The sequence below is a fragment of the Rhyacophila brunnea genome, unplaced genomic scaffold (genome assembly GCF_057557595.1).
Source record: "Rhyacophila brunnea isolate RB1 unplaced genomic scaffold, BYU_Rbru_1.0 scaffold_20, whole genome shotgun sequence".
NCBI lineage: Eukaryota > Metazoa > Arthropoda > Insecta > Trichoptera > Rhyacophilidae > Rhyacophila > Rhyacophila brunnea.
Window position 1 is genome coordinate 19,402,771 of NW_028232860.1, and position 25,008 is coordinate 19,427,778.

General features: G+C 34.7%; 2 protein-coding genes across 4 annotated transcripts in view; one reads left to right on the plus strand and one right to left on the minus strand.

The window, feature by feature from the left end:
- Positions 1-25,008, plus strand: part of H (transcriptional corepressor hairless) — a 249,032-nt gene that overhangs the window by 146,956 nt on the left and 77,068 nt on the right. The gene's annotated exons all lie outside the window — the stretch shown is intronic.
- Positions 1-25,008, minus strand: part of MTA1-like (metastasis associated 1-like) — a 197,186-nt gene that overhangs the window by 114,635 nt on the left and 57,543 nt on the right. For all 3 annotated transcript variants that reach the window (XM_085947929.1, XM_085947928.1, XM_085947927.1), the window contains exon 2: positions 21,938-22,099. In XM_085947929.1, coding sequence (XP_085804055.1) covers positions 21,938-22,099 — 162 coding nt within the window. The remainder of the gene's footprint in view (positions 1-21,937; positions 22,100-25,008) is intronic.

Sequence of the window (25,008 nt, forward strand, 5' to 3'; positions counted from 1 at the left end):
CCTGTTATTGTTTTTCCTTTTTCCAAATAGTCAACGAAAATAATTTCACGTGCATCCCAAAATACAGTAGCCATAACCTTACCAGCTGATTTTACGGTTTTCGCCTTCTTTGGACATGGTTTGCCTTCGCAATCCACTGCTTTGACTGTTCTTTCGTCTCGGGAGTATAGTGGTGTATCCATGTTTCATCTACAGTCACAAAGCGACGAAAAAATTCATCCGGATTGCGTTGCATGAGCGACAACAGGGCTTTAGAGGCAACCACCCTATTGCGTTTATTGTCGACTGTGAGAAAACGCGGCACCCATCTTGCAGAAATATTTTTCATGCCCAATTTGTCATGTAAAATAGAAATGACGCTACCTTTTGAGATCCCTGTAACCTCAATTATCTCACTCAACTTTAATCTTCGGTCACTTAACACCATATCGTGGATTTTATTGATCATTTCTGGTGTAGTCACCTCTACAGGACGTCCTGAGCGTGGTTCATCCTTTGTTGATGTACGACCACGTTTAAATTCATTTAACCAGTTATAAATAGTTGCAAGTGAAGGAGCAGATATGCCGTGAACTAAATCCAACTCATTTTTTATTACCTTTGCTGTTAACCCTTTTATATTAAAATGTTTAATAACAACTCTAAACTCAATTTTCTTCATTTTCCATTTTTCCATTTTCCACAAGCAATTTTTTTTTTTAAATGTACGAGAAACACACAACAACCCGACCAATCTGATTGAAACTTTGCAGCATACTAAATCGGTAGTGCCGCTGCATGAAAACAAACCGCTTGCAGTACTAGTCGCGCCACCTGTCGGCTTTTCTAAGGACTTATTGACCCACCCTCGTAATTTGTATCGGTGTTATTAAATGTCAAGCTAACGAAAAAGGACATGGAAATCGCGTCGTTTTATACTACAACGGAATCAGAGACAAGAAAAATACATTTCCGGAAGCAAATCCACGTCAGTTTGAGCACGGAAAAGTTGAGCACAAAGTGCCTAAAAATGTCGGCAACGAGAATAGGCTGAGCAATGTTTTTCCAAGTGTTCCTGAAAACCGGCACGCCATAAAAAAAAGAAAATCTGGAAACAGCGGCACGTGCTGACTGACGATGTCATGTTATTAAATTGACAGGCGAGACGACGCTGACGTGTGGCTAATTTTACGCAAAATTCGAATTAATGAATACTCAATATTTTAAAAAAGTCGGCCACCAGTGGTTGAGGTACAAAATAAAAATCGAGCCCCGCGTGTCGAGTACAAGCTCTGACAGCATGAAAAAAATTAATGATTAATAATTTTAATCAATAAAAATATGAATTTTAATAGATTTTACCGCCATCATGGGGTAGAGACCTAGATAATTAGCATACTGTGTTTGCGATCAATCCCAGATTCAAATCCGATTGGGTAGAATAGATGCACGATTAGACGTGGGTAACTATGGCGAGCTACACTCACTATGTGCAGGCGATGTACGCATCCCACGGGAATAGGAGAATACCTGAACCGCGCCACGGGGGATTTTAAGATGCTCGAGCAAAGTAATAGGAAAGCGGCAGCACTAAATCGTAGGGGATGGACGTCTTTGGAAGAGGCCAAGATCCGCCAAGGGCTGTAGTAGCAGTAGACAGTAGAATAAAGCGCGACCCAAATTGAGGTGCATGTCACGGTGCTTGTCGCCTACTGTCACGGGCTATCTATGAGAATGTTGTCTATTATCTATGGTCTGCAAGTTGGGTTCTAACCCTTATCACTGCCAGCCAATTTTTACTAGGTGGACACTTGTAGACCAGCTATTTTCGGAATAAAATAAATCCCTTAAAAATATGAAAAAGGAAAAGAATGATAAATATTTGTGGAAAACTTACCAACACAACATGTTTATCGTGAATATTTTCACACTAAAATGATAAATATTGTTTAGAAAATATACACAGAATGTTTATTCAGAAGTTATGACATTTACAAGAACCCGCGAGTTAACTCGTCTGACGCGGCATACGTGCTTTGGCAAGTTAACTCGTCCGTGGCACGGATCAGGTATATTATCTATGGATGTCATGTCAAACGTAATTTTAATGTACGCACACGTAGAAACTGTTAAAATTGATTGAAATTAGCATGAATAATTAATTATAATTCAAATTACTAATACATTATAGTAGGCACTCTTAATCAGTGTCATTCTTCAGTGAATTAACGATATGGTGCACGTTCAAAATATTCTGCAAAATGACGAAACCATAGACTAAATTTTCGCCGCGACCGCGTGAGAGTAGGCGACATGCACCTCAGTGTGGGTTGCGCTTAACAAGGGATCTGTGAGCGGGGCAGTCACCCCGGGCACAGAAGTGGAGTTTTGTTGAACGTGCAAGAATAAAAAGTGAACGGAATATAATTACCACTCTAAGATGACCAAATCTATTCTTATGATTATGATAAAAATGCATTTTTATAGTAAAAGCCTGCAATCTAAAAAAAAATTGTGTTAATTTTCTTTAAAAATGTGTTTTGTGTTAAATACTACATTGTCGATAATTGTATGTTGATTGTTTAATCATCAGCCTGGGTATATTATGTAATATTGAAAATTTACTGTGTTTCCTATATAATTAAGTAAGTAGGTAAATATATGAAAAGTTTTATGACTTTAATACTAACAAATTTCAATTTTACGGGGAGTTTTATCTTTGATAGGTATATTAATACTATAATTAATTATTAAATCCGTGTCATTTAATTATCATAATGTAACCAGACACCATGGAACTTAGTAGCTATTTATAGATTGACGGTAAGTGTGAATCTACAAATTTTGTATTACGTAAGGGGCGGATTTTTCATTACTGCCCACCGCTAAAACACTTTACTACGCCCTTGGCAGAAGATACCAACAACGATGATATGGGCCGAGCTTCAATCCGGGGCTGGTACTTAAAGAGAGAAACTTAAATAAAACTGTAATGTGTCCTCTCCTGAAGACAGTATAATAGATTCGACGACTCAGTTTGAATTGAATAACTAATAAACTACTAGTTTAATATTCTAGTACTCGACCATTAGGTGTATAATCTACTAAAAAGGCAAGAATCACAGCATTCACAGCACCTATTTTCAAAAGTTAGTTTCGTTTTGGTGAACGACGAACCATACACTTCATCTATACACCCTCATTGAATCTGCCAGGGAACTCAGAAATAATGGGAACTGAAATACCCAACGGGTAAGGCGATAGCAGGTAACCGTCTCGAGTAAGGAAGAATCCGGGTTAAACTTACACACGTGTCAAGAATACGCTGTACGTCTGATACTGAAAACTGCTCTCGGTTTATGCATTTACGCTCATTTAATGTTGGTGTATTACACACACCATTGCACGTGCATAATGCGTGCTTCATTTTCGTACGACACTCACATATTCAAAAACCCTGCTTCAACGTGCGGCGTATTGAATATAGCCTATTGGTATTCTATTTATTATCGGTTCTGTGGAATCTGCCATCCCCCGACGGGGTAGACCGTACCGAGCTACCCAGTTCTCGTCAAAAAATCTACTAAGATATATCTGAAGTAAGTTAAATATAGACAACGTTATTGATAGATTATGACTATTATATTAGATATTAATCTTATATTAATTGAGGGCAAACGATTAGTTTCGGGTCTTAGAAGTGCCGTCGGTGACATGTACGAACTTCGCGACCTATATTAACGGTACCCTGCTCTTGTAACGCAAAGAAAATGTATCGACAATCGACAAACGCGCGGAGAACACCTAATCACGCGATGCCCATACCTATAATACATAATATTATCTACCAATGAAAAATAAAATGAATATTCTTCTATTGATTTCATTCGTTTTTAAAACTCGGCGATCTTCAGTCTACTCGATCAAAGGACAAAATACGATATTTCGTGACCCTCTATCTATATCGTGCGGTTATCCATTTAATAGTAACATTATTTTTTTTCTCGATGGAATCAAATCTCAAGAATCCGGTGTGGATCTTGGCCGCCTCACGAAGAAATTTAGTCACATTTTATGTTTTTACGAAAAATCAGTGGCTTAACCTATTAGGCCGTGTTCTGGATTCAAACACACAAAGAAAAACAACATGTGAATTTCGCCAGAACCGGTATTCGACCCCGACTAAACCACGCGGATACGTATCCACTCGGCCGTGGTCTATACCTATTATTTAATTAATGAGTGTCTAAAATAATGAATTACAAGTAACTACAATCCGATCTGGATCTTGGCGCCTTGGAGGTTTTTAAATAGGATTTTTTTTTTTACGAAAAATGAATGTTCGCCATTTGCTCGTCAGTCGCTAACACCAAGAATTTCTCTTAAAACAAAAATCTGTTAAGAACCCTCTTTGTGAGACAGCCAAGATGCACATCGGATTATAGAGCTAATTAATTAAAGGGAGCATTACTTACTATTATAATTATTATTACCTATGTCAAATATGAACGTTTTATATATTTTATTATTATTAATTAGGTATTTATTTTTTGTCTAATGAAGGTACTACGTACGATATTAAGTCAACCGACACTTGAAATGTAGGTATATTGTACAAAACACAGACCAGTGGAGCATGCCGTGTGGTATCTTCGGACCCATCAATGACACAGTTGGGGTGGAGACGAAGATACGAGGGTTTTCTAAGAATTAAAGACCTTTATTATTTTAAAAATCAGAAAAATTTTAGTTTTATAAAAAAAACCAAATTTTAGGTACCTACGTATCCCTACTATTTTTCGACGTAGCTAGTCCCCGTTACGATCGATGTACTTGGTGGGCCGTGGCACTAGGTCCTTCATACCCTTGTCGTAGAACTCAAAAATGTCCTCTTCCTCCACGTCCTCGTCGGTCTCGAAGCGTTTTCCGGCCAAATGTTGCTTCAGGTGAAGAAAAAGATGGAAATAACTCGGCGCCAGGCCGGGGCTATGTGCAGGATGACATCCCATTTGAATTAGTCCAAAAGGTTTAAAAAGACTTAAGCGCTTTTCACACGATTTTGTTTGTGAGGTTTCGTCAGCACTTTGGCACCCAACGAGCAAACCTTTGCATACCTCAATTTTCCCCTCAATATCGTTTGTATGGTAGAGTTACTGACGTCCGGGATCAAAATTGCGAGCTCACGGACTGCCAGACGGCGATCTTCACGAACTTTATCATTGATTTTCTTCAACAAAACGTCACCAATTGAGGAGGACCTCCTTCCTCTCCCCTCCTCTTCATGAACACTCGTTATACCACTCAAAAACTCAGTACACCACTTCCTGACATTCCCCTGGTTCATCACATTACCATAATTGGATGTGAGACGACGATGGATATCAATAGGGTGGACTCCCTCCTGGTTGAGAAAGCGAATGATTGAACGCACCTCGCAGGCGGCGGGATTCGACAGCGAAGCGTCCATCTCAAACGGACGCAAAGGTCATACTGAAGCAACTACCGAGCCGGCTCACCACTCGTTCTGAAGACTGGAGAGGGAAGTCTACTATACACGCCAGTGCTGCCATCTTTTGAGAAATAACATCCGCGTCGCCAAAAATGAATAAAAGTCTTTAATTCTTGGACAACCCTCGCACAATTACGAGCTATACACATCGTACGAGGGCTGTAGCAGGGTATGGTTGTAGCACTGGGAAGAAGATTTTTGTAACCATTGTATAGTTTGTAGTTTCTTTGTTTACTATGTATTGTAGCGTATTGTCGTTAACTTGTCAATTCTACAATTATTTAGTTATTGATGTTGACGACTGTTTCGGGTAATAAAATATACGAGTCGATGACCCCGTCACATAGATGCACAGGTACAGGAGCATGAGTTGAATATATAATATGACTGTTTTCTATAAAGTGTCTGGCAAATTGTGTAGTCTGTCTTATCTGTTTTCCATAAATGATTGTACTCTTTGTACAACACAACATGAAAAGTCCCTTAGGCGTTGGACTACCAGATATCTATAAGCTAGTTTTAATTAATATATATCGAACGTCGGCTAAACTAGACGATGAAAATGTTGCCTCTTTTACTCCGACCCGCTTTCCCCACCAATAGTCACACTATGAAAAATGTACATGATGCTTCTAGCAATTAAATTAACTCTTACCGGTGGGACTGAGGGTGGGAGGGGGTATGTATATAATGTAAAAATAGCTAGATTAATTTTATCATCAGCTATAAATATAAAATAATTGGAAGAACTATAATTTACCGTATGTACCGAATTCCATTCAAATATTCAATAAAACTCGACATCTGGAGTAAAGAGAAACTATAGTGAAACCTACATACTAGATATGCTGAAGAAAACCTTCCGTTAAAATATTGCTAACTAACTATTTGAGAGTGTAGCTGAAAAGCTCTATAAAACCGTCATACGCACAGTCGTTGCATACGGATGCGAATCATGGACGCTAAATATGAAAGCAGCTGAAATGGTGGACTGCTTTGAGAGAAAGATCCTGAGGCGGATATACTGACCCATGAATGATGGTGGGGAGTGGAGAATTAGGTACAACACGGAACTATACCACTTATACCAAGATTCAAAACTCTCCACCTTCATAAAACTCCAGAGGCTAAACTGGGCAGGCCATGTCCAGCGCATGCCTGAGTCACGGATACCGAAGAAGATCCTCGAAGGAAACCCAGCGGGGAAAAGGTCGGAGGGAAAGCCACGCACACGATGGGGTGATAACATTACAAAACATGCCAACCAGCTGCTAAAAATCTGGAAAAGACGTGCCGAGGACCGTTCCGGCTGGAAGCCAGGGCTCGACTTGAGCTGTAGCGTCATGGAAGAAGAAGCTGCAAAGGGTGTTACTAAGCAACTGCAGATTAATTTTCAGCAAACATAACATTCATCATTTTGAGATTTAGGTATTTGCCAATTTGTGAAAATCCCGTTAAAAGAAAAAAAACCAATTGCAGTTTTGTTACGTTGATAACTACAAGCCTAAACGCTTTGTTAAATAATATACCATCATTATTTTAATAACAAAAACGTAATTAATAATACATAATAGGTAATACGAAGGAAATCGAACCTAAACGTCAACATTAAGCCGATATTATAGACGTGGAGGATATTAACTTTTCTAGTGTTACAAACACAAGCATAATGAAACGGTGTTAAAATTCCCATTGAAATATTACAACACTAAAACTTCATATCATCAACCCTACTTTCTACAATCCACCCAGACTATATGATACCTACATACCTAATATGCTAACCAGTGACAATCGATCTCGCTAATTTCCCTTTACTATAAGATATTTCGGTTTAAAAGTAAACACTATCGATTACCCACATTTCTTTATGTAGTCAGCGGGATTCGAATATAATAGCCTCTGTCCCGTGGCGGGCGATAATTCCTATATTATGCTCAGCACCTGGCATTTAATTAAAACAATATTTATTAATAAAATTATTGATCCACTTAATATTTAATGGATAATAATATTATGCATAATATATATTATATCGAGTACTTGTTCACGGTAATACTATTAATAATAATTGATTGTCGTCGGATATCCGAACGGCAATCCGGATGCAGCTGTTGTAATAGCATGCCAATAAATTAATAATCAATAGTAATTATTATTGAAGATAAAATAATTGCATGCATCTGGATTTCATCAATTAATTCCGCGAGTCGCAAACCACATTATTTCCTAATAGCAGGGTTCGCCAATCAATCGCTGATCATTCTATTATATTGAAAGCTTAAATAATATTTCAATTAATTTAATAATTTTATAGACGGATAACAAAATGAAGATTCATATAATGTGGATATACCTACTTAAAGCCGCTATATGGTCATAAAGACTGCCTGTAGGTATACTATCCTCTATGTGATTATTATTGAAATGGCACTTTAAACGAAATTTCCCGGGAGAGTGAAGCTGGATTCATCACAGTTAGATTTGTGATGATTTACGTGAACCAACCAAATGAAAATGCCAGCGGGTGAGATCGATATATCTATACATACGCCTTTTTATCAGCGTAAAATAATTGTTAATGACACAAATCAATAAATTGTCAAAAATTAACGGACAATATAAAATTGTGATTGTTTAGACAAATACCTAGTTATATTTTAAAAGCGCAGAAAAATATATTCGATTCGGGTCTTTTGAAAATTACGAAAATGATTTTTTAATTAAGTATTAAGTAAATTTTATTTCAAATAAAAATACCAATTACATTTTAAAAGTTCAAAAACGTTTCACTCGAGTCTCCTGTGCTCTCTACACACACCCATGTTTTACCAATCAAACTAATTCTGTTGTTTCTGTATTTGATGCATACAACTAACAGTAAAACACAACGGTTAAAATTCTCTAAAATTCTTCAAAAACCCAACACACGTGAGTAACCTACTTTATATTATTTTATTCAATACCCCTGGTAAAAAATATTTGGTAAGTAAATTCAGTGGGCCTATTGAAAACATAGCACATTGGTTAGGTTATTACTGGTTAGAGCTATAATGGTTTTATATATGATTGAAATAATTGAGTGTCAATTAAAAATAATATCAATATTAACATTTTGCTTTCGTTTTGACACACCATAAAATAAACAATTATTGGTGTTTTTTATACGTTGCCTGCGGTCACTTTCTTTTAATTTAAATAACAATGGCTCCCTCTTATGATATGGATTAAGATTATACATGGATTTTTATGGATTGACAAGGACTTGTCAAATGCGTCCATACATTTTGCTACAAGTGGATGTATTACATGCGCAACTCCCGGAAAATGCACAACACTAATTTAGACAGGCAAGGGTTTGGCCACGCCAAAAGTAAAAAGTGGAAACGTAAAAAGGGTGCTACTGTGTAAAAATACACGTCTACGGGAAACAGCGGGAACGCAACATTTTCCATTTTTCTTCGTAAATAATTTCAATCAGTATCTTATAGAATCTATAATATAGATTATATTAACACATACAAACGAATTCAAGCGATAATCTAAATTTCACCAACACAAACATAGACCCCTTCGAACCAACCGCCCCGCACAACACTTGGCCCTAATCGAGCGTACCATGAGGCTCTACGTTTGATGTGAAGCATCATAAGGTTTTTACACCTGAGAATGTCTTAGGAGCAGATACCCAAGCCAAGCTAATGTCACCACGCACTCAAGCGTGCTTTGATTGATTTTACTGTGACTCTTTCTAACAAAAAGTCCGCATTCCCATGAGAGCACGGTGAACCAACAAAAACAGTGATTCTAATTAATAAAATAGGTATATCTATAATAGTGACGAACAAGAGTGAAGAGATCTTCACCGTCCGCATTTTTTTTTAAAAGCAATAACGTTCGCCTTTGTGGCAAACAAGTCGGGTCCAACAGCAGCTGGTTGGACCGACTTGAGTACATACACTTTCCCATTCGCTACATTCTTAGACTTTCTCAGAAGGTGTGATTTTCATCCTGTATTTCTTCGCCACATGGACACGTTGATAGGTTGACAACTCGAAGCTCATATGCATTGACAACGATTCCACCGTGTCCAGTCAAAAATCGACTAGTGCAGTGGTCAGGAGTCGAAGCGGTTATTTCCAGTGGCCATTGAAAATTAGGAGAAAAAAAAACAAATATTAATTGTGCTTCCCCTTGGTGCAGGCATCCCACTTTCGCTGCCAGGTATTCGACGCTGCATTCACTATCATTAAATTTTACGTATTGTCAGCTTCATCAGTACAGTGTGAACAGATTATTTGACAGTTGCAGACAGGCCAAGCAGAAACTACATAATATGTAGATTGTTTTTTTGCAACGCGGAAAAAAATAAATGTTATTTTTTTTCAGTTTATTGCAATATATATTATATAATATTGTTAGTTTTATTTTATGTACCTAAGTATGACGTTTTATTATTATTTACCGTGTTCGATCATAAGAAGTTCATAAAATGGGACTTCACAGAATGGAGAATGTACAAACAGATTTTTATTTTTACGAGAAATTTATATTAGCACTTGCTCAACCTGCTAATTACATTAGGTACCTATATTATAATGTACTATGACATTTCAAACACTTCAAATTAAATTTCCAACACTAGATTGTATAAGTACATATATTTTTATATAATAATGTTTTCGTGTTCTTTTATCATATTAATTTCATATACAAACGAGAATTAACTGTATTCCGTGTCAACATGCATTTGCCATTAGTGAGTGTTCCTATTAACATGCCTACTATAGAGTATACGTTTTAAAACTTTGCACTTTTTTGCATTTTGACTACACAGATACGCCTTTTTGCCTGATTACCTTGCATAAAATGATATTCACTTATATTAATATTGTGTAGTAATAAGATAATAAATAGTATGTAAAAATATATTTTTAGAACACCATATCGTCGCTGTAGGATTGGTTTGTCGAATAGACCAAATGTCAAATGTTCAGGAGACAAAAAACAAATTACATTATCCTATATTTAAATACATGGAGGTATTTAATTTGTTGTGAACACAGCATATGAATGCTGTATTCATTACAATCTAATTTAAAGAAAAGGATGGTTCTGGTCCATTTAGATACAAAAAATCATTCTGCATTGCATAATTTTTTTCATAGAGCCAGAGTGCAAAGTTATGAAGCGGCAACTCTACTAGCTTGAAGATACCGAAAGGCAAGATACCCATACCCGGCCGCAAAAAAATACTAAAATTAAATTCAAATTCCACCAAGTAACCTAAATTTAAATATAAGTAGTATTAATCTTTGTTCGAGTTGTATTGTAAACGTTAAATCATTAAATCGTGAAGCATTTACTTTACAAGATTGATCGATTGATTGATTCCTTTCTAGCCACCGTCAGGATTCCGCCAAATTTTAGTTTGATCGTACTTACGCTTGCTGATAATTTACTCAACTATTTTTTTTTATTCGACGCTCAGATACCAAATAGAAAAAATCCGAATTATGTACCTATGTTCAATAAAGAATTTCACATTCTTAAATCTTGTGAATTACTTCGTTAAATAAAAAAATATGAATCATTACGTTATTTGCATATTAATCTCGTTTCGTACAAATAGCTCTAAGTAAGACCTACATAATATGATGTATATTTTTCGAACAGGTATATCGAAGTCAAAATTGTAATGTAATTGCCATTTCGTGTCGTGGCCTAACTATATGTATTGTATTATACAGTGGCGAAGGGTGGAGGTAGGCTGTTAAGATCCGACATAAATAGTGCACACTAAACATTATCAGTCAAACGTATTTTTTGTTTTAATTTAACTAAGGCTACATACAATGTGTAGATAGTATTAGTTAGTTTTTAAAATTCAATTAAACCGTGCGTAAACCAAGCCATAATAAATAGTCAAAAAATATTTATCTATATTTTATAGATAGCATTGTATCTGTTATGTTTTAAGCAGAGTTTAATGAATTTTAAAAAGCTAACCATCACCATCGTATTCAAAAAGTATGCACTATTTTTATCGGATCGCCCATATCATACCTAAACTATTATGATTTTACTTAGGCAGGGTTTAACCGAATTTTAAAAACTAACCATCTGCAATTTGTATTCTTAGTTCAATGAAAACAAATAAATATGACTGATGAACTTTAGCCTACCTCCATCCCTCGCCCCTGTTCTACTTATAGGTAGGTACACACAAGTGCTTTACGGAAAAGGAACCTGGCGGTGTTTCGAATTTCGCTGATTTTCAACGTGTCACTATTAATAGGTTTACTTGAGTATTCGCGTGTACGCAAATTAGCGCGATATTCTTGATCCGGCCGCGCATTGAGAGCGCGGGAGGCCGTCTGGAGCGACAGCACCTCCTCGGAGGGCCAGGCGGGTGGAGGAGGAGGACGCGGCAACAAATCGATAAAACCCTCACACTCAAAATGGTGGACCGTGTGCGGCGGGGGTGGCGAAGAGGGGGTTCACCCCAATTATCATCGCGGGCTGCGGGATCGTGGACCAGACCGTCAGGTGTTGTGTGTAAGCAAGCGACCGGATGCCGTGGATGAACACTACACGAGTGCTGTGCGAGCCCGGCAATGTTGTCTATCTCTGTTGTTGTAGGCGGCGGCTGACACCTATGAAGTTTTGAGCGAACTACTTTCAGATACATACATTCCGGATATTGTTCCAAAGCTCTCACATACACGAATTCGCATAACAAATGAATGCATAAGTAAATTGACTGAGAAAATTCTGTAATTTCTCTATCAAACCACCCACGTATAATAAAAGTTCATAAATACCATAGTCGCAGTAACACTAAAAGCTCATCTTCGAATCGCGGCATTCGCTACAACAAACATAAATGATACTGAGGATTGTGCAGTGCAATCAATAAAATGCACTCGTAGTGCATTCCATTCCGTAAGGCGCTGGCCATTCATCTGGGGGATTCGATTCGAGTTCGATTCGGTGAGGTTACACTATATTTATGTGATTTCTCAAAGCCTGGGTAGGTATGTGTGATCGTTTTTCTTATTTTACTAAATACACTATTGTTTTTACTACACTACAGTCATTAGGCCTCATGGCCTGTTTTAGCGTAAAACAGACACGCATAATAATATGTATAATATGTACCTACTTAATATTTTTTTTAAATTGCATTCTATTTTGTATAATGATATGTCGGTTATTCCCTTATGCTCCCAATTCCTCAGTTATTACATTAATTATGTAAATATAAAAAAGATTAAATAATTACAAGATAAAAAGACTTTTTATATACCTACAACGTTTTTAAATTTACTGTTGAATCATATAAACTTGACTTGACTAGCTCAAACGATCAAAAAAATTGTACTTGATTGAAATAATACTGAAATATCATTTTGAAATGTCATATTGATTTCCATATTACGCACGTATATATTAATAATTTAGTTGCTAGGACCCCAGACGCCTAGCAACCAATAATGGTGTCGAAATAACTTTTCATCCAAAAAAGAATTAACTGAAAATGAATTCATTTCTACTTAAGGCCGTACATCAGTTGAGGCACGGTCTAAAAAGATCGTTGCTAGGCGATGCGCGGATTGCGGGTCGCGGGTGCAAATGACGCCTGTCAAACGAAATATTATTTGTCATATAAATCCAACATACGTCCATTTTATGTTCTGTTTATTGTTCTATTAGCAACAATAATAATATATTCATTGACATGTTTTCTTTTTAAAGTAAATGGGTAACGTTTTTAGTCATCTTTACACGATTTAAGAATTAATTAGCCCGTCGCCATCACGAAGCAGAGTGACATGTTTCTAGCTCGACGTTCTCTCACTGAATGCGAGCGACAGTGTTGCCAAGTCAAAATTTTTAATTTCAGTAGAATGTGTAAAAAAAATTCAGTAGATTCGACAAAATATCAGTAGATTTCTGTTTTAGGAAAAATATTTCGCCGCGGGCCGCAGGTTCCCTATTTTTCATGGTCGCCTTGTTTTTTTTAGGAGATATATTTCACCGCGCGCCGCAGGTTCCCAAATTTTCAGAGACGACTGATCCGGATGGTGGGAATTTTGTGGAATGAAGAAATATCAGTAGATTTCATAAAATATCAGTAGATTCAGTATATTGCCAAAAATTTCAGTAGACATGGCAACACTGGCGAGCGAGTCCAAAATTTCGTCGCGCCTACAGTTGAAAATTATTTGCCGTTTCACTGATGCGTCACCTTAAAGATGGCTAAAAGTATTAAAATAATGCATTGGCATCGTGTTCTGATATATTCCAAAAGATTCAAATGTCTAGCTAGTCGGGAAGTTAGTTAAAAATCGATTGCAAGATTTGTACCGGACAAAGAACCACCGGACAAATAAGAATACGAGCTAAGAAAAACGTTGTAATACAGGCCTGGGTGTTTGTATTCTCTTACTAAATACAAAACGAAACCGATTGAACTTTTGACACTTTTTTTGTGTCTGCAGCCAAGCAATAATATAACTATGTATTATAACTTCACACTATCGAAAAAAGATATACTTACGCAATATTATTGTAGAGCTTTATTCGTACGTCAAGTTTACAGTAAAACAGAGATGTGCGTGAAAAAACGAATATCACAGTTCGAAAGTTGTATAACATCTGATTACGAACGAGAACATTTCGAATGTTCAGATACAAATGACATGATAATAATTCAACTCAAACGTAATAAGAAATTTGCATCACGTAACGTCGTAACTAGGTAATCCAATCCCGAGCCAAAATTCTGACCCCGGGATTACAATTTGACAATCCCGGGATCCCGGGACTGGTCCCGGGATTGACATTTTTTTTTCCATTGTTGATATAAAAAAATATATTAACAAATAACATTGATAAAATCGGTCAAAAATAAATCTAGTATAATTTATACTATTTATTACTTATATTGTTAATATTGTATACATTCAATCTTGGAAATACAAAAAAAAAAGTTTAATGGAGTAAATAATATTGTAATATAAATAATGTGAATTTAATATGAGATTGCTGTTTCTGATAGTAACGACTTAATGAATGGGTTAGCGAGATTTAAAATAGTAAAGCAAATCATGGTGTACTTATGGCCTAATTCTAATTCGTCAGCCAAATATGAAACTGCCGTAAAACGTATGAGATCATGGCGGAATTACTTCAATTAGTTAATAGTGCGAAGCATTGTTTTCTTCCAATCTTTCTCATTTTTATTAATCTATGTGAAAAAATAAAATGCATCGGAAACTTACAAATGGGTATAAATCAAACTTTATTCAAACTCAGATTATTTCTAATGTAGTTATTTGTTATTATAAGTATTTTTCTGTTATATTTTCGTTTTTATTTTATTTTCCATAAAAATTGATCAAAAAATCAATCCGAAGGTTTCGGGATTATGTTTATCAATCCCGGGATTCATAGGTATCGAAAATAGCTCGGGATCCCGGGATTGGAATCCCTAGTCGTAACGTATTGTAATAATCGTGAGTAAAAAAAAATAAAAACAAACACGACAAGCGACATCTATTATACTTAATACAGTGATGGGTTTAGGGCCGACGCCCTATTTGATTTTGAGCCCCCCTCACCATAAAAATTTGAATAAAAACCATAAATCACATCCTTTAACTAAAAACAATAATCATTGAGGATGACAGTGATAACACATAATAAAGTGGTTTATTTTCTTAAGTAGGTTCAAGTACTATTTGGTTGGTTGTGTTGGTTTGCAGGGTTTTGTTATGCTTCGGGTAATACTTGAGAAATGCCTACGCAGGATTTTGGTATATTTTATTATTTGTTTCATCGGTTTGACCTGTTTCGAGGCCCTTTTTAATATTCTGGCGAAACGATTGAATCATCCGCGTCAATGAAAATCTCTACTTAAAACATTACACCTTCTAAACTTAATAATAAATATTATAGCATGAAATCTTATTATCAATCCCTTTCCCACATTACATAACTCATTTTCCAACCCCGCCACATAATACTGACAATAATTATAATATTAACATAAATTTCTGTTCTCATAGTAGATAAGACCCAACATAATAATATGTGCGAAGAGCGTGTCGTAAAAATGTTGTGTCGAATAAACGCTGAATTTTTCATTTTCGACCTATTACACAGTACACGCTGAACATCACGGGACAATACGTTGCGGAAATCCGACGACCGTGGCCTAGCGAAGGCAGCGAGAGCCTTGCATCGGGACAAGGACGCTGCGACTTGCAGGGTCGCCCCGCAAAGAAAATCCACACCCAACGTCTTTTCAGATCCGGGGGAGGAGAATCTCCCATATTCTATGAGTTTTATTTTTATGATACATTATTTCACTAATGTATTCAGTGTACAAAACGTATCCAATCTGCTATCACTGTAACGACGTATTATAAGTTATCACTAGGGAGCGGATTTATATGCAACAAAAAACATGATTATATGCATGCACGTATGCACTTAAAATCAATAGAATATGCACTAAAACCGAAAAAATATGCAGTCAAAAATTGACATTTTTTGTGGGAAAAAAATGTAAATACCCACTTTACCCAATATTACTGACAAAAAATCGAATAACTAGTTAATAATTTTTCAACATAATATGATAGCAGAACAAAAAAACACTAACAATGAATATAAAGTTAATCAATTACAATTTTCAAAATAGTTTTTTCACAAGTACAAATAATTGAATAATAAATGCAAAGTAAACCAAACATAACTTAAAAAACAAAAATGACACACTTAACTATTCCTTAAATATGCATTTATTTATGAAATATGCACTAATATCTCAAATATGCTCTAACGTCTCAAATATGAATTTATTATATGCACAATCAAATTTTATTTTTGGATTCTGTGTCTTTCAAAACAGATGTCTGTGCAACTCTCATAACTGTACATACACCCTAACAAAACATCCTTGAGTTTTTGACACAGGTTTCGACCTGCAGCCATCACAGAGTGCGGCCGTTTGAATGAATCAACATTTTGGCGGGCGAAAAATAGAGAACTAGCATTTCAAAAAATTTAACAACCGTTACACGTGAAGAAAAATTAATTGTTTCGCAGCTAATAAATCAATCATCTAAAAAATAACTACTATATTAGGAAATTCAATTTAAATTCGATGATTGAATAAATGAGATATCAATACTAAATATCGATGGTCTAAGATTGACACCTCGTTATCTGGCAGTCAATACTTTCGATATGGGGAATTAAAATGTTAAAATAAACTAATTTATTTTTACACTAAGCGTATTTTTGTTTTTATTTAATTTAATTTGTAGTTTATTTATAACATTTTAATTCTCCCCTGTCAAAAATATTGAATGTCAGATACGAGATGTCAGTGATAGAAGATCGATATGTCAGTTTATTTTTTTAATATTGTAGTACCTACCTACATTTTCCTCATTTATAATATAGATCACCAATCCAAAAAGCGGTATTGGGTATGCAACACAGAAAAAAAATAGTTTTAAGTACTTATTTCGTTAAATACGAATTACTTACAAAATGTTACTCAATAAAAATGCGTTCCCATCAAAAATTCACCGTTGAAATCGTTGACTTTTCATACATTTCAATATACATGCCTAGACTGTTACAATAATGTTCACTGAGAGCATTGCTACATCGAATATGGTCGATTACAAAATATTACAATATTTCCGTGTTCCGGGCAGATAGATAGATGCGGATTACACGTTCCACGGATAATACCTACCATGCAGGCGAAATTGAAGACAATGTGCAAACGACAGGGGCTATTTTTAGTTTTCTCTCCTCGAAGCTAAATATAGCTTTTCTAAATCCACACAATACCCAAAGTAGACGGTCGCAATATAAACGTACGCCGATCGGGTCCACTCTGCACTCGACTGAATTATTTATACCGCCATGATTGAGTTGGGGCGATGGTGTCGCTATGAAATGCGGCCGGAATGTTCTCGAACACAAATCGCAACAATTTCATATTAATTTTACAATCACTAATTAAATTATTTTTTATCCCATACATACTGAATATTTTTCTTATTTCACATCGTGTCAGATCTTCAATAACAACGCGTTGTCGCTCCAGACGTTAGCAAAAACAGCACAGTTGTACACACAATATTTAACCTTAAAACTGCCAGCCAATTTTTACTAGGCGGGCACTTGTAGGCCAGCTATTTTTGGAATAAAATAAATCCCTTAAAAAATATGAAATGGGAACAGAATGATAAATATTTGTGAAAATTTACCAAATCCACATGTTTCTCGAGTTTAACGTGAATATTTTCACACTAAAATGATAAATATTGTTTAGAAAATATACACAAACAATTCATTCAGAAGTTATGACTTTACAAGATCCCGCGAGTTAACTCGTCCGTGGCACTGATTAGGTGGAATGTCAGATAGGTACCAAATAATTGAAAAACTAAAGAAACTTTCATATTCTAGAAAAAGATCATTCGTGCGAATAATTAAAGGCTATTTCAAACCTGGCAAGAAATGATCTTTGTAATTTAAATCGTGGTGATGTTACCAACATGATATACATTGTAGTACAGTGATAGTGACGTATGCTAAACAAAATAGTACCGGTTTTAAGCACATGTTTTATTATTTCGACGGATACGTACAGAAAATATCGTAACAGCGATTACCTATCGATAGACAAAAAAACGAAGCAACGGGATCAATACATTTTCCCATAATAACTTAAGAATTGAACTGACCAATCGCTTCCCTTATATTTTTACGCCCAGTATACTGGTTCTCGATTGTTTAAAAAAATCAAAAATCAAAATAACGGCGACATTGTTTACTTCATTCGCATTACTCACAACTAGAGTAAGTACCTATACGTTTTATAACTTTGAATTTTTTGCACTAGTTACTACACTGATACGCTTCTTTGCCTGATTACCTTGCATAAAATTAGATCAAATGATATTCACGTGCATTAATATATGTAGTAATAAGAAAATAAATAGATAATAAATGTAAAAAATGATTTTGGAATAAATTACATCATTTTTATCCGAGAGTCGGAGTGCAAGTTATAAAGTAGCAACTCTACTTATTGCGTGTTACTTAAAATTTGTGAAAACTGTCTAAAGAGGTGCCGGAACGCCGCCCCGGCACGCTCTGAACCACTACACTGGATGTACAGTACAGGCGTCAAAAGTTAACTTTTTTCTTAAATATTTTTTATTCAATACTGATTACCCACGGTGGCCGCGCGGCTTAAGCGTTGGACTATAAAGCCGTGGGTCCCAGGTTCGAATCCTGGGTCTGGCAAGTACACATATTATTGTTTTTCAATTTGTATGTGTCAGGGTATGGACCTAATGGGTTGAGCAAGTGGCTGACATCCATTTCTCGTAAAAAACAAAATCTGTCAATACAAACCTCCACTCTGTGGAGGCCCATATGATCCTAGCAGGATCGGACATGGTCTTGGATTACACACGTTTCATCACTGCGAATAATAAAATTACAAATAACTTTTTTTTACCATGTTCGATCACGCGGGCCTGCACGGAGTTCAGGTTGTATTACCACATCTTCGTGTTTACGAGAAATGGATGTTGGCCACTTGCTCAACCTATTAGGTCAATAATCTGGGTCCAAGCACACATTTTAAAAAAACATATTTTTTGCCAGGCCCGGGATTCGATCTAGGGACCCACGACATTAACGCATAATTGCGTATTTCAAAAGGGAAAGAGAGCTGGGGGTGCCTCGCACAGCAGGAGATCGAAACTTTGCACACAGCACGACCAACATTATCAATACTATTTTAAATATTTAAATGATTTTTTCCAACGTATATTAATTATAATCAACTTATATTTGGGGCTTTGGTGATCAATGATCAAAATATAAGGTACATGAACTGAGGCTTTCGTTTTATGAACATATTACATTCACTCTCTGACTTATAAACAAATCCGATGATTCTACTCATTTTAATAATGAAGGGTATGTTAATACTACGATGAAATGAAATTACATTGCTATAGCATGATTTAACAGTTTTATTTATGATTTTGGCAAAATTTAAGTTTTTTTGCATAACAAACAGAAAATATAAGAGAACATTGTTACGAAATATTTAATTTAAAAAAAAATAATATGTACAATAATTATTGGAATCGGAAAGAAATTATCGAAATAACGGACAGTTTTATTTTAAACTAACCCTAATATGTTGATGCCCACGCTGTTGATGCAATAGTTAAACATCGGATGCAAGCCAACATAAATACAATAATATTTCTAGCATTATTGTTATGAATATTATTTGATGTTAGTGCACATTAATAATATTATGGTGATTTCCGCTATTTAATAATTAGCCTCGTGCTAACAAAAAAAAAATACACGAAGGATGTTTTAGTTTTGGAGAATTCGTTTTCGTCCGAATAAATTTCACGCCGTCTGCCCAGCGAAATATGACAATGTTAATATTTTTTTGCAACAAGTTTAATAATCGCATTTGTAATACAGCGAACGATATAGAATTTATGATCAGCACTATAAGGCAAAATTATCTAATTCTGAGAATTCAATTCATTAATACATTTCAATTGAAACGAATATTATTCATTCTGTAAGTAATGGCATTACAACGAGAGATAAAATTAATGATCTATACCCATTATCATTAATATATTATATTATTTACTATTGCCAAATTTTGGTCAAATAATAAGCAGTTTTATTGGTGCCAGGAAATTATTTGTTCATATGCAGTTGGCCACAGACCACAGTCACCCGACAGGAAAGAATTGTATAAATTAAGTGAATTTTAAATCCAGGTAGGTACTTACTTAACCGATATTAATAAATTTGATTACACACTTTGGTTTCACCATACGTGGACTCGTATCCGAAATTTTGTACGTATGCAGTTAGTTGATGGCCCAATATGTCTACACATGTCTGAATAAAACACGTAATAAAAACCACAGGAATAAACGGGAAATCTTCGAGATTTCGTCCGGCACCCAGTACCTAAGTAGTTTATCAATCAAACTACTAAAACATTTATACTTAGCAGATAACTTACTTAATATTTTGTTTGTAATTTCATACTATCTTAAAATACGCATTTATGCATAATAATATACATGTTTAAGCTTTATTATAATATTAAGTCGATAAAACGCTGAAATATAATGTAATTTTCATTCTAACATCTAACATTATTTTTAATATTTGTTGTAAATATAAATAAGTACCCATGTATAGACAATAAATTAATTGATTATGCACATCTTTAAGTTTTAGCGAGGAAAGAATTATTTTCTTTTAATAAACATCATAAGGCATAATAATTTTTCTCAATCTATATTAAAAATGTGTCAAGCTCGAAATGTATAAGGTACGACTACTGAGAAGATAGAAGCATATTAAACTGACTTGCTTATTTACTCCAACAAATCGTAACGTACGTCTATTCCTTTGCGCATTTAATTCAACTGTGCGGCGTCCAATCTCCCGGAGGCCAGTTGGGTCGGCGTCGAATTGGGTCGGCGTCCAATTGGGCCGGCGTCCGATTGTACCGGCGGCCAATTACCGGAGGCCAATCGGCGGAGGCCAGTTCGCGGTGCCAAATCGTCCTAGACCCTTATACGTAGTATAATATACTCTTCTACATAATTATATTTCTATTTTTTTAAATTATGTAACTTCGGATCCGTTTTCAAATTTGACCAAAACACCTCTTGCACCACGAATTGTAGGTAGGTGTACAAGGCTTAATATTCATTTTAGAGATATATATTGTAAGAAAGAATTATGGAGAATAATATGTTTTATTAATTGATATTTGTAAAAATAAAGATTTTTTGCCATTTGAATTTCAGTGAGATTGAGCGAGTTTGAATGATTTTTTTTTCATAGAAAATATTGTATAGGTAAAAATATTTTTTTATTGTAATTTAACATATTTTTATTAAGTACAATAGAACATAAGTTGCAATGGAAAAAAATAAAACCTATTAATTTGGTACATTAAGCGACGTTGTATTACTAATTACCATAATACGTGTTACGTTTCATGATGTCATATTAAACAAATATTGTATATACATATATATATAAAAAAACACCACATAATCAATATTATTGATCCGCATAGTTTTGTCTTTGCAATTATATAACTTTTTAATGAACGGGGCTCGCTGTGATTGTAATTGTTTTTCTTTTATTAGTAAATACACTACTTTTCACTACACTACTGTCACTGGGCCTAATGGCCTGTTGCAGTGTTAAAGTACCTCCTCGCATACTATGAAGCCCGCAACTTCGTCGAATTTCGTGACGAATTTTGTTCTCACATCAATCACTACACACGTTTAACAATACATATTATTATTCGTGAAATTGTAAACTTACTTTGGTGTTTGTCTGCAAGCTGTATGAGCTGACTGGGCAAGTCCCTCCGCCTGTAAAAGCACATGACTTTGGCTTCGACATTGCCCGACGGTGTTTTGTTCAGCTCCTCTATCCGCCGGATTTGGTAAGGGAGCGTTGACGACGTTTCGAAATACACACAATCTGCAAATCAGAAAAAAAGACATTTAGCAAAACGTTCATTGTATTCGAAACAGACAAAAAGTTTACTCCACACATTTTTGTTCCTGGTATATATTGGTTTTAACAATCACTAATAATCTCTATGTTAAGGCGAATTCTTTGCCTCAATTTACGATCAAATGTGACTTCAACGCCATCTAAAGGCATCTACAGGCATCTACCATGAATTTCTAAAAATGTGTTACTAAAAACTTTCGTCGATCGCAACCAGATGGCAATAAAATATAAAATAAAATATTGTGTGTCGCCACATATTAAAAATCATAAGTTTGATAAAAATGCATTTAAATTTATTATATATTTACTTACCTATGTAAAAATATTTACAATTAATATTTCCCCATAAAATATTTACAATTCTAACATGTCGATTTGATTTAAAGTGTTTATGATTTTTACATTTTGTTTACCGTAGTTATTTTTACAGTGGCAATACAAGGGTATCCTGTCCAGTCAATGAACCAGATTTTTTTACGTTGTCAATACGAATTAATATAAATATTTTTCTACAGTAAAATTCATTTATAGTAGTAAATGAACATTTAAGTACAAATGTTTATAAGATTGAGTTTAATCTTGTACAATTGACAATTACATCGAATTTCTACTAGAGGTGGAATAAAAGAATGATATGAAATGAATAGCAAAACAAATGCCATTCGAATTATTATTAAACAAAATAAGGAATATACAGTTGTACTTGGTTATTACTAGGAAGGTTGGACCGGCTGAATTTGCTCGTTATAAGCGGTACTCGTTATATCAGAGAATAGGTATTTTTATTGTCGGCGAAAACAACAATTAGACACTTGACTAGTGTCATAAACGTAATCTGTCCCCGGCGGCATCCTGTCCGATCGGATTTTATTGCTTAGGGTTTAAATGTCTTTAAACGATCAACACATTACCAGTATTTTAGCTCGGTATATCCGATAAGTATCTCGTTATAACAGTGAATAAAAATGTATGGAGAAAATCATATACCAAATGTCAACGACTGTTTCCTCATTACATCCGAGATCTCGCTATGTCCGAGATTGTAATAACCGAGTTCGACTGTAGTTATAATTATGACAATGTCGATATTATATAGACATCCCAATTCATTTCGTTTCAACCATGTCCGATCCTAATGGGTTCATATGGGCCTCCACAGAGTGGACGGTTTGTATTAACTAACTAACTATATCTGAGATAAGAATAAAGTAAGACACGCAACGAATTGAATAAAAAAGAAGTTGGAGGTAAGAAAAAACGTAAATAAACATGCGAACAAATCTTGATAAGCAAACCCAAGGACAAAATAAGTGACAAATTAAAAAAAAAATTGTAAAACGTAAGAAAAAAATTTAGAATTTGAAGTAAGTGCACCACTGATTACATAATATTCTAAGAAAAAGACAGAACGTTATTTCTTTGAAAAAATCTAATGTCGATTTTAAAGAACAGTGCAAGATAAAATAAAAGATAGTTTTATTTATTTTACCTATAAATGTGTAAGTGAAATGGATTTGGAGATATAAAAAGAAACCTTATTGGCCCAGTGATTTCTAGGTAATTCCCTGAAGATCTCGAATAAATAATTAAAAATTATCAACACCTATACCATATTCCTAGGTATCTACTATGATTGAAAAGTAGATCTTAATTTTTTGTATTTATGATTGCTTCATAAAAAAACAATATTTACGACTTTATGATGTAGCAGATAAATGAGCAACTAAATAGTGATCCAAATATTATGAAAAGTTGAACTATCAAAGCATCACGGCATAAAATTAGTAATACCACGGTTATACACAATTTATTGTACCTACCTATTGTTATAATTTTCTTAGTTCATTTAATCGTTTTTAATTTAATTTATTTTCAAATTCACCTCTTATGTGTTCATTCACTGAATTGTTTACCCTATATTTTATGGAGAATAATAATAACTTCTATTTTCTACATACTAAATTATCAACCTCCACTTTTTGACAGGACGGCATACAGTTATATAGGCACGTAGATAATAATTTTAAGGCCGTAGACAGGAATGAACGTTTGATGGCCCAAATATAGTACAATAGTATGTATGTAATTAAAGTTAGGGTACAAGTCGGTTATCCTGGATACAGCGGCAAAGACATTTTGAAAATAGCCTATATACTGGATTATTTGTTAGGATTACCTAATCTAACTTAAACTAACCCAAACTAACAAATAATCCAGTATATCGGCTATTTTCAAAATGTGTTTGCCGCTGTATCCAGGATAAACATATAGAACAAAAGTTAGTGAAGTGGAAGTTTGTCGAGGCTGTTTTGATCGGGTTAATTTGTCTTTGAATAATATTGTGACTAGAAATTTTAACAATTCTTATTATTTTTAACATTGTATATTGTTCATAATTTTCGCGACTACCACGTGAATAGACGATTTTTTTTTACTTATAACATTTTAAACACTTAACATAAATATGGATAAATTGTACAGTTACTAGACAAAGATTAAATTTGATGTGTGTCAGAAGTATCTTAGGCATTTTCGCTCGTATGCTTTCTTTATATTATTATGAAACTATATTTATTTTAAAATCGCTTTATAAAAGGTAGGTGCGTCAAAACAGTAATAAATATCTGAAATAATTACACAACACTATTTCAGAAAGTGGAGGTTGATATATGTAGTCCATTGACATATGCTCCAATATCGCAAACAAAAATTATTGACAGCAGAATTAACACAGTTTTTGTCTTCGTACCTGGCGAACCTTTATTTTCAATGTATGTGTGTGTGTATGTATTTTTTAATCTATGCAAGTACTGTTTCAAAAATAGTTCGATTTATTTCCGCGTTAGCAGCATATGTCGATAAAGTCTTGTCAA